The sequence below is a fragment of the Seriola aureovittata genome, chromosome 18, assembly GCF_021018895.1.
Source record: "Seriola aureovittata isolate HTS-2021-v1 ecotype China chromosome 18, ASM2101889v1, whole genome shotgun sequence".
Classification (NCBI taxonomy): Eukaryota; Metazoa; Chordata; class Actinopteri; order Carangiformes; family Carangidae; genus Seriola; species Seriola aureovittata.
The window spans coordinates 9006642-9021724 of NC_079381.1; the positions used below are offsets into that span (position 1 = coordinate 9006642).

Genomic DNA, 15083 nt, shown 5'->3' on the forward strand with positions numbered 1-15083 from the left:
GCATGGTTGCTCTATAAATGAATGCATTACTGTGTTCTTGGTCCATGAGTTGTCAAGGTTTGCTCGACTTGCAGAGGTTTTACTTCCATAAAACAATAACAGTAAATTCACTCAGCTATATAAAGTTGCTCCATGTGAACAAGATGAGATTTGTGGCTCTGTGCATGAAGCTAAAGCTCAAGTGGAAATCAGCTGATCAGATGCATAAGGTCTGCATCCAGACTCATCCTCAATTCTGATCGGAGCAGTGAGAATCTATCTATCTTTCTATCTATCTATCTATCTATCTATCCATCCATCTATCCATCTATCCATCTATCCATCTATCCATCTATGGTTGCTTGCTTTTGTCTTTGTGTATTCTGCGTTATGCAACTTAGCCTCCTCATTCACGACCTCTCCCCCTGGCATGGTTGAAGGGGGTGGGTGGGGGCAAAGGGAGGACGGGGTTAAGTCATATTGGAACGTGCGCAGAAGACCGCGCTCTCGTGCCGGAGGTCTCGCCTGTACAAGTGTCAGTACAGAGGGTGACTTGAGCTCTGGAAAGCTTCTACTTGGGTGTTTAACAAGAGAGGGGGGGTTTAAAAAAAAAGAAAGAAAAAGGAATAAAAAAGAAAAAGATTATTTTCTTTTTATCTCCAGTATCGGGTCGAAGTGATGTGGTCTTGGCTCCTGAGCTCTGGATGATAATGGGATCATTTTCCTTCGAAGCCATCAGATGTTTCCAGTGGTGGATTCCCCCTGTTTTGGAATGTGTTTGATGCGCATTAACCTTTTTTTTTTCGACATTTCCTCCTCTGGGCTTGCCTACACACTCTGCTTCATGCTTTTTTTTCCTGCCACTGGAATATGTGCACATTTGACCGTTTGATTCCGCGACCTGTTTAGTAATCAAAAGGCTAGAATGATGAAAATCTTTTGAGATGAAAAACAGCACTTTTGGGGATCATTTTTTGCTTGTGCGCGGCTCGTGCCTGATCTCGCGCCTCAGCAGCCTGTTGTCTGTGCCCGTGGAGAAACGCACAACTTTACCACGAGCTGGGGCTGGAGCTGGAGCTGGCGCTGGAGCTGTAGCTGGAGCTACAGCTGGTCTGAGCGGCGCACCAGGGCCACACGTGGGGTGCCAGGAGGGGGACCGACGGAGCGGCCCCGGTGTTCGGCCGGTCTGTGGTTGGACGGGGCATTCGGTGCAGCTGTGGAGCGGGGATGATGAAGACGGTGGTGATGATGATGATGAATGGCCCTGCGTCTCGAGCGGGCACCGGGGTTTCGCCACCATTATGTTTACTACTGTGCGCTCTCGTCTTTCTCCCGCCGTGCGCTCACTCGCACCCGCAGCCGTGCCAGGTGCTGAAACGGATCGGCCACACGGTTCGGGTCGGGGCTCTGCACGTTCAGCCTCGCTTGTTTTCCGCCACTGCTGGCAGCGGTTCTGAGGACTGGGAAGCCGAGGGAGGCTTGACGGGGAGCGCAGAGCGGCGGCTGAAGTTGGAAAAGCAGGTTAAAACAAGTGCCAGTGCGCCTGGATACGGCAGCCTCAGGACTAGAGGCACCGTTAACAGCCAAAGGGGAGCGAACAGGAGTAAGAGCCAGGCACGGCAGCGGGAGGAGAACATCTCCAGGGAGAACCGGGTGTTCGCACCCCGAGACTCGGTCCTGCTCGCCGTCGAGTCTCTGAACCGGGCCGGATTACTGCCCTATAATTTGTCCCTGGAGCTGGTCATGGCCGTGGGGTCCGGACTCGGAGAGCTGCCCGCGTTCTCCTTCTCCTCGGCGGGTAGCCCCGAGAATGAGGACCCGCTGTCCTTCGTGGAGAGCGTGTGTCACACTGTGGTTGTACAGGGGGTATCCGCCATGATCGCCTTCCCACGGAACCGGGACCAGTTCGTCAAGTTGGAGTTCGTCTCGCTGGCGCTTCAGGTGCCAGTCGTCAGCGTTGTGCAGAGGGAGTTCACGCGCCAAAGTGAGGTAAAAACAAAATAAAATAAAAAAAAGTTATTTCTGAGCTACATCTGAACTGTTGATCACTGCACTCCTGCACACAGCTGCAGTGGGCCGTGTGTGTACAAGTGAAACAGATGTTGTTGTTGTTGTGATAAAGAAAAACACGGATTACCTGTGACAAGTGAACATCAAACAACCTATACGAGCACAAGACAGATCAATTTACACTTAATAGATTTATCTCACTTCAAAGACCTGAGTGAAATGAGTTCAAGTGGATTTATGGGGCCTAATTCACCAAGTGCCATCAGTGGCCCACATTTCAAACAGCAGCTGGAGGGGGAGACACTTCCTCCTATTATTGGTCTTTTTCCTCTTGTCTCCCTCCCTCTGTGCGTTAGGCATCTTGTCAGAGGAAGGGCAGGACATTTTCTTTTTTTCTTCTCCTTCCTTCCTCAGTATTGATCTCGGTTAAATGGCCCAAAAATCTGCTAAAATGGCGACACAATTTGACACAAGCTGATGTTCACATAAAGCATCAAATTAGTGCGCATGGAGAGAGCACGAGCAGGCTCTGTCCATGGTGCTGAAATCTAAACACTGTTTCTATGCAGGGGAGGAAGAGGAGATCGGATTCTTATCTTCTTTCAAGGTTTCAAGTGAAAGTTTGATTGAAGGCTGTGTGCACCTAGCAGCATATGCCCCGAGGGATATAGTATATATGCATAAACACATGCCTCATTGCTATTCAGTACCCCACTGTGTACACATAAAGCTAAAGTATAAAGTTCATGGAGCATCATGGGAGGAGAGCACCACAATGTAGGCTAGTGTTGTCTAAATATGTATTTAATACAATTTGTCACTACACATTACTACTTGAACAACTGAGACTCACACTCACACACACACACACACACACACACACACACACACACACACACACACACACTTAAGGTAACCTCTGGCTGTGCCGACATGTAGAGTATTAATCTTCAACAAAGAAATGACGAGCTGCTCTTTTATCTATCCATCCACTAATAATGATCAGACACGTCTGATAATCACACTGCTTATTGAGATGTAAAACAGGAGACTCCAACCTTCAATGAGCACCACCATTGATCTGTAGTCAAATCTTTGACTACAGCCTCTGGCCTGCTCTCATGTCTGTGCAAGAAAAAACCCATGTATACAGAGCCACCCATGTTACAGAGCAACCTGGGCAACACGTTAGTCATTCAGCTTGTTCCAGAGGTGACTGCACACTTGCTATAACACAGGAATTCAACCACACAGAACATTTTGAAGACATTTCCCTGGTTATACAACAAGGTCAAAATTGTTCTTCACCACCTGTTCTCTTAATTACTTCAGTACAGCTTTGGCCAGACTATGTGTGCAGTTCTTCCTCCAAACAATATACCCACTTGGCAGGAGAACGTAATTATAAGAACTTCATCACTAAATACATTAAAGTCAGGAGCGGCATTATCATTTTTAAACCAATGCCAATATCTAGCTACTGTCGCGATTTCTTTAAACTAGAGCAGAAAACTCATCTTTCCAAAATATACAAGTCAAACTGAAAAACACAAGCGCTCGACTGACAGCCTCAAAACCAGAAAATTGATCTTCAGAATGGTTCAAGTATGTGAAGGCTCTGAGGTATGAGGCGTGTTTATGCATCAAGAATCTATCCACAGCACAACACATCGAAATAAGTTGTCAGCACCTTCCATAAACAGCCTTTCTAACTGTAACAAAAATGATGGAACATTTTCTGACCCATCTCCTTCACAGATTAACGGTTAAATCTGGTCAACTGCAACCGTTTGGTTAAAATTCAGGAGAGATCCCCTTCATGTTTAATGAAAATCAGCCGCGACTGTCAGTAAGAGACGGGATGAGCCTGGTCAGTTTCATGAGCTGAGAAGCCCCCCACCCCCCCGCAAAATACACCCACTGAAGATTATCAGTATTTGCAGCTGGAGAGAGAGAGAGAGAGAGAGAGAGAGAGAGAGAGAGAGAGAGAGAGAGAGAGAGAGAGAGAGAGAGAGAGAGAGAGAGAGAGAGAGAGAGAGAGAGAGAGAAAATTAGTTAAAAGTGTAAACAACCTAAATGCATCACTGGGATGGTTCATCAATAATCATTCTGTGGAGAAGACACCCACTGTGTGTGTGTGTGTGTGTGTGTGTGTGTGTGTGTGTGTGTGTGTGTGTGTGTACACTTATTTGTGTAAACAGGTAAAAATCTCTCTCTAATACAAGTAGACACACACACACATAGACACAAAATGATGTAGTGTAACACTGTAAACCTCTTTAATTAGGTGGCACTAACAGGGCGCTTATTGCATATCAATGAGTGCAGACCAACAGTTAGAGTGTGTGTGGTTTTTGGCTTTCCACGCACAACCGTCCTGGGAGGGGCATAGAGCATCATTGTTTTTTTGTTTTTTTCAACACTCGGACCAACACACACACCCGCGCACACACACATCCGAACCATTAGTTAGACTGAAGGGTTCTGGGACACTTGCCACCTAGTGAGCTAACGTGTGTGTGTGGGTGTGTGTATGTAATATCCAATTTCCTGCTTTGTGCACAAGGAAGCATTTCGCTGCGAGGAGTCAGCAGGTGTCCACTGTCCAAACTGGTTCTGAGAAGTGGAATAACAGGTATAAATACAGCAGAGAAACCTGCCAACAAAGACTAAATAACAGATTAACTGATGGGTGCATGAATGGGTGGATGGGTGGATGGATAGAGGGTTGGATGGATGGAAGGATGAACAGGATGAAAATGACTAGGGAATAAACAAGTCATACAAACAGATTGTGCAGTGTTTCGTGTGTGACTTTTTGGAGAAATGGCTTAACTCCCCTCTGACTCAATCTAGTTTCACTAGCAAATCCCAACTGAAGGCTGACAGCAACCTCTCCAAAACACAGTTTCCAAAATATGAAAACTGTATGTCTTGAGCGGATCTCATTAGTGTTTATTTCGGTGTCATTTGGTAACCTTGGCCTTATTTTTATTCCAGCAAAGTTTCCAGTTGAGGTAAAACAAAGTTCACTGTTGAAAATTACACAATATAATAATTCAGCGAGTGACTTGTGATAATGTAATCTGCCCACAGTTTGTTATGTAAGTCTCACAATGATGAGGCTGCATGAGAATATGAAGCTTACGGACCAAAAGATAAAGTAAACTCAGAGTGAAGGGACTAGGGAGGCTGAGAATAGGTGGCGAGGCCTTCTTGGAAGCAGCACGTGGTTGACAGGGCCTGAGAAACTCCTGGGGAAAGACCAGTAGTCGCTGATATAAAGGACCTAGTTTTAAAGTGGAAATACATCCCATGCTGGCCTGCAACACTGTAGCTGTAGCAAGTGGAACGTTAAGATATGGCATCTTCACTGACAGCTTGAAGCGTATATGCAAATATCTGTTGCCACTTAATCCAGTTATTTACAAATGTATGCTATTTGCATTAAAAATGTGTTGCAGATATTCCCATTATGTCGAAGGTCATATGTGTCATATGTGCAGAACTATATGTGGAATGACAGACAGTAAATCCTCTACCGCTGTAAAGATTATAAAACGGTGTCACACAGGTGTGGATTTAATTTGATGCTAATTTGTAATGGTGTAGTAGTGGTGTACTGGACTGCATCAGTTTTACAGGTGGAAGTAATAGCTGCAGTAGTGTAACTCAGGGTGTATACAACGTGGAAGTCGGAATATGTTTTTCAGCAGAACAGAAGAAAGCCATTTGTCTTACAAGTACAGCACATCTCACAATAAGTTGAGGTTCATGGCAGGGGGCTCTGGGAATGAAGGATGATAGTGATAACGCAGATTGTTTTTTGTCAGGAATATTTGTACTGTGAAGATTAAAAAAAAAAAACATAGGTACATACAGTATAATAAGGCTGGAATTTACTTTTCCATTACATCCTGGTGAATTAATTTGTAGATTAAGAGATTGGAGTAATTATGTCCAGAGCTTCTATCCAGGGATAATAGATGAATGATAGGGTTTTGCTGACTGTAGGGGGAGTTAGCGGAGTTTCTCTTTGTCCCTTCATAAATAATGTTAGCATTGACATAAAGAGGCCAGTTGGATGAAAGGCTAAGAATCATGGGAAGGTCTTCATGGAGTTAAGGGCTGGGGGCCGTAGGGATTTTTTGCTCTGAGAAAGAACAATAGTGAGAGCCCTCGAGACGTTAAAGTTTTGCAACATCTGCAAGATTTCCTCTTTTTTTTTTCTGTAAATTACTGCGAGTACGGAGCAGATTTTTATATGTTTACTTAAGTAAAATTCTATATGAACCATTTTATTCTGTTTTCACCCTTTGCCCACAACGAATCATCTAATCAAGAAACGATCGATATTCAAGTCATTACTAGTTTATTTGATTTGTCCACTGGCTCATGATTCTGCCAGGCGCTGCAGTTTTACCATACAGCAAGGGTTGCAAGTTTCTTTGCCTCAAAAACTCGCAGTAAATGTATTTTGTGTGGAAATCACAGAAAGAAAAAAAAAAAAAAAAGAGTTTTGAAGACACGAAGGATGAAAGAGAGCAGTGACAGCAGACCTGGGATTTCCTGGTGCATCGAAAGCAACAGATCTCTGTATTTATGTAAGGGAGCAGTCATCCGCACTTCCCAGCTATTTTTCTTTTTTTCTTTTCATTTACATGAGGAACAAAGAGAGGGTTACAGATTTATGGTGATCACAGTGCAGAAGTGCTGCAGCTGAGAATAAATCCTCCAATTCTCCTGAGAGGAGGTGGGAGTCTGATGCCCCGCGGACTGTGTGACTGTTTCTTTCTCTGAAACAGGACTTCTGCATTCAAAATAAAACAACATGTATTATATTGATTTTGTTTGCAACAAAAATCCATCAGTGTACATGCAACAAGAAGGTGAATAATGATTGTCTTATTTGCACGTCTATTGGCTAGAGTGATTAATGGGATAAATGAAATCAACCAATAGATAAATCTGATGGACCGTTAATGCAAAGCTTGTGTAAAAGTTGTAAGTCAATTAAACAGAGTTGTCGGTTGACTTGTAAGTGTGTGCACTTCCGTGTGTGTGTGTGTGTGTGTGTGTGTGTATGTGTGTGTGTGTGTGTGTGTGTGTGTGTGTGTGTGTGTGTGTGTATGCATGTGCGAGTGCATGACTGATTGATTACCTGGGTGACTGGCATGTTGTGGGCTGGGAACAGTATGCCAAGGAACACTGAAGCAGAACTGGCAGCTCATGCAGCCTGAATTAATTTTATCTGAAGCATTACAGGGATGACTGTGTCAGCTTTGAAGCGTATCCGCTCTGATCTTCTGGCTTACTTTAATTCTGGTGGTGTAGTGCACTGTATGCGTAAGATATAGAGGGTTTGCACTGGTCTGATCATAATGGCACTGAGGGAGGCAGTGGACCCAATTTGGTGGTTTTGTCCGTTTACCAAACACCAACAAATTAGCTGTAATTTACATTTCTGACAACTGTTTTCTAAAGCACTCAATAAGGTTGTGTCCAGCTTTATTTCAGTACGGTTTGAAAATCAGCGCTTGACACTAGGGGCTGGATATCAGTTCTGATTTCCAGATACGATGCAATTCATTTGATTCTTAATGACTCGGCTGCATCAGATAAATACAAATGTTGTGTAAAGCAACTTAACTTAAATTTCTTCTACATTCTACAAGTGAGCAACAGTGTTGTTTCCTTGTATATAAAACTGTGTAAAGTGCACATTATAAGACAACTGTGGATCTAGGATTTATTTACCCTGACCAATGCAATAAATAAAACATGATACATATGTATTTTTCAGGCCTGCATGTCCAAAACATCCGAGCAAGAATAAGAAAACCCTCTGTATTTCTATGTCGTATTTTGAGTTGGAAAACTCTCACTGATGGTGTGTTTGAAAACACCCCAACATTTCAGGTTCGAAAGTCGCTTGCTGAACAATAACTTCACTCATCAACTGTCTCCCGGGTAGATTTTCTGATAACAAAGTCATCTATGCACCAACCAAGGAGACCTCTGAACCTGATCCCTGCTTGCAGCTTGAAGATTACCTTAACTGTGACTAAAAGAAATAGATAAAAGATGATGGACCTTCACTTTGGATTAGCTAGCTCAAGCAAATGTCCAGGCTCCAGGAGGGGATTTAATACTGAAAATAAACCAACCACTGTCTGGACGGCAGGAAATCAATATAAAAATTCACTACATAGTTTGGAAAATGGTCAATGGCAAAATAAAGAATGCACCGCTCTCCCCTCATGGGCCAACACATGTACGCTAATATGAGCTGTATGCTCCTTAGAACATAACGAATAACAATGTAAATCATATCTGAAATGTCTACGCCTTTGATGAGGCTGTTGCCAAAATGCATTTTGGATATTTCCAAACAAAGCATATTAATCAGACGTCTCACGCTAGTTTGTCTCGGACATTTGTCCAGTTCATGAATGGTTTTCATCACAGCAGCACCATGAGACCACACACTCATCATCCAAGGTCCAGGTGGAAATCACAGGCCAGTGCCGTGCCGTTACTCATTGATCTGTCCAGCCCTCATGAATCAGCTGATGAATTTCCGAAAATGTGTCAATTACGTGAAAGACCCTTTCTAAACAGCGCCCAGTTGTGTTTCTTTAGGTTTTAGGTATAGCTAAAAGTACAAAGACTGTACACGCAAAAATAGATATACAGTATTCCTTATGATGTGAATAATGATATTCATGGAAGCAGGTGAGTGGAGGCTGAAATCCATTATATCCAGCAGGCTGTGTTTGGAATAACGAACAAGTTGAATTCTAAGAGAGAAAGTAATTCCACTTCTTCCTTTCTGTCTTTCCTGCTTTCCTCTTCCTCTCTACTCTATCTGTTCCTCCTCCCTGGTGCCCCATCCTCCTAATCTTATTCCCATCTAACCTTCTCTCCTCTCCTTTAACATTGCACCCCGCTCCCTCCTCCACCATCTTCCTGTTACCCTTATTTTATCGTTCACCCTTTTTTCCATCACATCTTTCTCTTTTCTCGCAATCTACCCCTTCATTCCAAACCCATCCACTAATGTTTTATTTCTCCTATCTCTCTGCCCTCAATGAAATCCAACTCACCCTGACCAAATCTTTGTCCTCCTTTTGTTTATCGCTCCCATCAACCTCACCTTTTCATATTCTCCATCTCCTCTTGTTTATTTGTTTAACTGTCCCCCATCTCTATCCCATCTTCTCCATTCCTGTTCCCTGTGCTCTCTCCTCATATCTCATCCATTTTTTTAATCTCTTAAATCTTCCTCACCCTATCCCCTTGTACACACTTTCCCTTCTTTTCTTGTTAAATTTACATTTTAATTCACCTTTCCGAAATTAACTCACATTCCTCTTTCTCTCTCCTTTCACCTTCCCCATTTTTTTCCTCTTCCTGTGTGTAAACCTTTCTCACCTATCTGCCCATTCATCTCCCATTTCACCCCTTCCCCTCTTTCTATCTCCTCATAGAATCCTCTCCATTTCCAAGTGGCGATGCGGAGCGTGGAGGCCCCACCGTCCCGTCTGCTCTACTCCCTGCTGATGATGAACGGCTGGTGGGACATCAGCGTTCTCCTCTGCCAGGAATGGGACATTAGCGATTTCCTCTCACTCATCAAAAACAACACCCGCTTCCACCTGGGCACTCTTGTCAACCTGACAACTAACGCCTCAACCTTATCATCGTCTTCATCTTCGCCATCATCCTCAGGACTGGCAACGGGAGCGGACGCTTCATCGTCATTGCCGTCTTTACCCTATTTTTCCTCCGCTGCCTCGGCCCCCGCTTCCTCATCCGCTTCCTCCTCAAAATCGGACCAGCAGCAAGCTCTCATGCGGCAGCTGGAGGCCCTGAGAGAACCTTCATCCACAACGGGGGTGGTGACATTTGGGTGCGATATCCGGGAGGTGCGGCGTCTGTGGACGCTCGCCACTCGGATGACGCTCCCAGACTTTCACTGGATCTTGGGGGACAGCCAGAATGTGGCAGAGCTGAGAACAGAGGGGCTGCCGCTGGGGCTTCTGGCCCACGGGGTCATGGGGTCCCCTTCCCTGGATCACTACGTCCACGACTCACTGGCGCTGGTGGCGAGGGCGGTGGGCAGTGCAGCCCAGGAGAATCCCGCCCTGGCGCTCATACCTGGGACTACTAACTGTATGGATGTACAACAGAGCAACGGCAGCTCAGGGCAATACTTGGCAAGGTAGGGAATCGTGTGGGTAATGCATGTTGTGGCCATGGATACTGTGATAATTATGTCTCCACTCTATTAAAAGATTGTTTCTGTGACATGACATCCCCTTGCACATGTCTACTAAGACAACAAACATTAAAGTTCCAGGCATCTAAAATCTATTGGCTCAGCTTAAACACAGAATGATCAAAAATAAATAAATAAATAAATAAATAAATAAACTACTCCATTACAACACATTAGTTTAAACCTGCAATGTTTTTTGGCATCTTGGAGGCAGCCAAAATAAGCTCTGAGCACAACACTGACATCCTCTTTTAAGTTGATGTGACAAACTTGTTTGCAAACATTTTTCTATTTACACACCCAGTAGATACGCAGGAACATTAGCATTCATTTGGAGTTGTGTTTCTGGCCGCCTGGTGAATGCAAGTTCAATGTTCCTCACCCTCCTCACAACTACTGTGGAAAATATGTGGCTCTTTTGCAGCTGAATGAATGTGAACAGATGTAAATATTGATTATAGCCAGTTTAACATAAACAAAACGTAAAGATCTAAAACTGCATGTAGCAAAAATGTATAGCCACATCGTCATAGTCCTTTTAACACCAACACATTTGTTTTTGCTTTGCAGTGTTGCAGAAAAAATTGCTCCATTTAGAGACAAACACTCTGGACAGAAATAAACCCAAAAAACACTGGTGGTTAAGGAAATACAAGCGCATTGTTCACAGGTACCTGACAGCCTTGAAACCAAGGGGAGAACGTCCTCGAACAAAAGGCCGAGGTGTCATTTATACTTTTCTTTAAAACAAAGATCGAAGATCAAGATTGGCTTCTTCCCCATAAACAACCTTTTATTTACCAACTGGAGAGAAGCCATAAACTGATGGTCACTCGCATAACCCATCAGGTCTGGTTACAGATGCCAGGGAAAAGATGCCTCAAAACACTGAACATCTGGAGTGCATCAGCCTGATGTTTTCACCTTCTTCAGCTTCCCACATTCAAATACAACGGCAGAGTTTGTTCTGAAAGGACACAATTATAACAAAGTGAACAAAGAATAATGATAAACAAATGACTCTTTTACTATTTTACTTTGAGAGCGGCCATTATTAAATAAAAAAAAAACTGTCATTGTAATAAGCTGGGTAGTGAACGTAGGTCATTTCCATCCAACAGCCCTCACTATACTACTCCTCTGTAATCCTTATAGTTGGGGGAGAACCTGCTTCTCTCACATCTGGCAGATGTTTGGTCACAGTCCAGCTACAATATCAGTCTGGAATATGCCACTGAAACACATACTTCATACACATCTGCATAGGCGCCTGCACACACAACCACACACATAAGAATGCACTCTATATACACTCAATCACTGCAGCGGCGTGGTGAAATGATAACACATGATGAATTGCAGTTAGCAGGAGCAACGTGCAGCTGCGTGTGCAGCTGGGCCACTGTACTTTATATTGCTGAGATATGAGCAGTGAAGAGTGTGTGATCACACACCACTGCATTATAATTAGAGTTTGACCTTTCCTACTAAGATTCTCCTCAAAACACCTGAATCAGCAGAACGATCGTCCCAGGAAGAGAATTATTTGAACAAGGTGAGCTCGGAGGAGCTAGAGGAGATTTCTGATTGTGCTTACATTTCTTTGCTTCGTTTTAAGCTGCTTATGAAATGGTGATTAGTCCTCCAGTGTTTTACATATCAAGGAACGACAAGAAAAAACTGATGTCACAGGATCTTTTACCACTTTTATAAGAAAATGTTGTTGACCCTGTGAGGGCAGGGGATTTACCTGAAGAGGTTTAGTTTTCCATGCTGGCTCTAATCCCAGTTGGGGATTTGGAAAAGTCTGCCATATACCTGGCTCAGGAAAATCTGCAGGTATTAGATTGCAATATCTGATAGACTGTAACCAGCTGTGGAGGTTGTGGATAAGGAAAATAAAGTATGTTTGTACATAACCTACAAATAGAAAGAAAGGCTGTTTTCTCCAAAAAATGTCATTCCCTTTTTTTTTTTCTTTTTTTTCCCGGTAATTCAGTTTTTGTCAAGCCGTGGGATGTTTGGACTTTCTGATCATATTCATGCTAGATTATAAAGATTGGCGATGAATTGAATCAGAGTCCTGATCATCATCTATTACCATTAAATTGTCTTCCATATAGTATGAAATATATTTGTGTGTGCTGGCTAACAATTGTATTGGGTTCATTTTCCTTTTCTTTTTGGAGATAATCTTGAATCCGATAGTGGAGACGGGGTCTTTAGTGGTCAGATACACTGAGCCACCCAGATCATTTCTCGTCTTTATCGCCACGTTATGATTCCTGAGGATTTTCAATGCGTTTCTTGTGATAAACAAGGACTAAACTATATTTTTGTCGAATTTTGAAGCCAATTCTTCAATGACTGTATTTCCTTTGCACCTTTGTGTTCCTCATTACTCTATACGCTGTTTTCCACTTAGCACATGCCAGCACGCGTCAACAAGCAGTGTAGAGCGAGTGCTAAACATTCACATCGTTTTATTCTGTCATAATATTCCACACGATGACAGAGGGCTGTGAAGGGCCTGAGGGAGAGTGAGCTATATGAACAAAACGAGTTGAATGTCTTGAAGTTCTGCAGAGGAAGAAGCTGATATTTGCACATGAAAGTTCCTGGAAGTCAGACTCTATATATTCTTCAAGCAATTTTGACTTTATTTTGCTTCAGGGCTGTTGGACAGTTAAGACTCAGGAGGCGTGTTTAGACATATAAAAGTTTGATTTTATTCGATAATGATGTTATTTTTATCAAGCCTGAGTTGAGCTGAGGATCTGAGGGTGAGGTGGATGCAAGCCTGGACAATAATGAGATGAGGAGATTTTTTTTTTTTTTTTACTGCAAATGACAAATGGCATTTGTAGTTGCTTTGTATCTTTTTGTGGTTGTTTGCCGTCTCGTTGTCATGTGTTTGGACTTCTTTGTCGTTTTTTCTTCTTTTGCATCTCTTCATGGTCATTCTGTGTCTGCGGCCATTTTGTAGTTCATCATCTCCTTGTACTCGTTTGACTTTCCACCAAAAAAAAAAATTTACAGCCACTTCAAACAGAGGGCTCTGGGCCTGTGCCCGGTTGCCCCGTTTAGGAATCCTTCCATGTGCAAAATTACAACTCATTTGGCATGACACAGTTTTGTCCGACATCCAATGTTATACCGGGAAAAAAAAGTATGTTAACAAACACATATAGTCGTTAAGGAACATATGAGTTAGAGTTTATGTTGAAGCCGAGGAGGATTTTACTCTGAAAACCAAAAGTAAACATGACAACAAGTTGTCTTTTCACACATTTTGGTTGTGTGAAAAGAGAAGCAGGTGTTGAAAGGAGGAGCTGACACATAAAGAGATTTGTCTGCCTACAAACAAAGCAGTGAAGCTACATAAAACAGAGCAGGCAGCAGTTGTTCAGTGCAGTTTATGTCACCGCCACGTTCACGTCCTGATGCCCTTTCTAAGCTACATTGACTCCAAATTCCCCACCTGTTGGCAGCAAATTACCGTGGCAGCATGGCGCTGCGGCAACAAAGAAAATCAGTGAACTAATTAGACACTGCAATTAAAAAATCATCAATCAACCAACCTCAAGCTCAGTGATTGAAGACAATCACATACTGTCACGCAGCGTAAATGTTTCTTAAACACTGATGATGAAAGGTATCATGTTTATACCTCCGCCCTCCTCAGTGGTAATCAACCTGTGGTGAAGTGATAAAAGTCTTTTGTGCAAGAAATGAAACGAAACCAGTCTCCCCATTATTAGTAGAATTTTCATCAAATGACAAGATTTAAAGACTGACAAACAAAGCTAGCACTGCTTGACGGTACCATTATGGGCTTACTTTTAAATTTAGAAATGAAATATAGCCCACTGCCTTTAAAGAAAAGTTCCCCTCCTTACTTTTTTCTAGACTGGTTGAAATATGAAATGAAATGAAGCGATGTCCATAAACAGACTCCCTTTGTAACCAGCTACCCTTTCCTCCTCAAAATGACTTCTTTAAATACTTTTTAGAAAACCTGGGGTTGAACATCTGTACTACACCACTCAAACCCTATGGCTGTCTTAGAGCTAAACATGGTGTCATTTCCAGTCATTTCAGATTTCCTTTGAGAGAGCACTGCCTCTGGTTTAGCATTAGAACCGAGAGTCACGGCATCAGGTGCTTGGTGGATGAGCCGACCTGGAGGGAACGGTCGTCACCACCACCAGTGTTGAAACCATGTGACAGATGAGCAGCAGAGAGGCGGTAGCAGGTCTCAGGCTGGTCATTGAAGCCCTCCGGGGGGGAATATATTGCATGATTGTCATGGAGTTATGGTTTCAGCGGTGTCGCGGGTCGAGCAGTCAAGCGGTCACGAAGAGCGATAGCTGATGACATATACAGGTGTTTGTCATCAGACAACTGTAGCGTTGTCGGGGATTGTGGCACATGAGTCATTGTAGAAACCACCAGCGTTAGATGATAAACCAGTTCCAGTGTTACCGAGCAGAAGAGGAGCCAAAACCCAGACTTCTGTAGCTATTAAGTGCTGCTTCAAAATAAAAGCTTTATTTGAATGGCAATGAATCATATAAGTGAGACACGTTAGCAGAGTAAAAATCTTACATGAACAGGAAGATTGCAAAGTCCAGATTCATGCAGACAAGGGACATATCTTGTCAAAGATGCGTGATGAGACAAAGTACAGAAACATGAATAAACTCACATTTGCCCAGATGTTTTCCAGATGTTTTCCTGCAGGATATGTAATCAAACTGAAAGGTAGGTGCCAGGTACAGGACTTTCACACTGATGTTGATAGAGAGGAATT

General features: G+C 43.2%; 1 protein-coding gene across 2 annotated transcripts in view; it reads left to right on the plus strand.

Moving 5' to 3' along the window:
* Positions 1-460: 460 nt before the first annotated feature.
* The window catches only part of grin3a (glutamate receptor, ionotropic, N-methyl-D-aspartate 3A), a 43733-nt gene continuing 29110 nt past the window's right edge, over positions 461-15083 (plus strand). Inside the window, exons 1-2 of one of the 2 annotated variants that reach the window (XM_056404370.1) lie at positions 461-1968; positions 9480-10213. In XM_056404370.1, coding sequence (XP_056260345.1) covers positions 1207-1968; positions 9480-10213 — 1496 coding nt within the window. In that variant the 5' untranslated portion in view covers positions 461-1206. The remainder of the gene's footprint in view (positions 1969-9479; positions 10214-15083) is intronic. The other variant, XM_056404369.1, reaches the window with a different exon arrangement.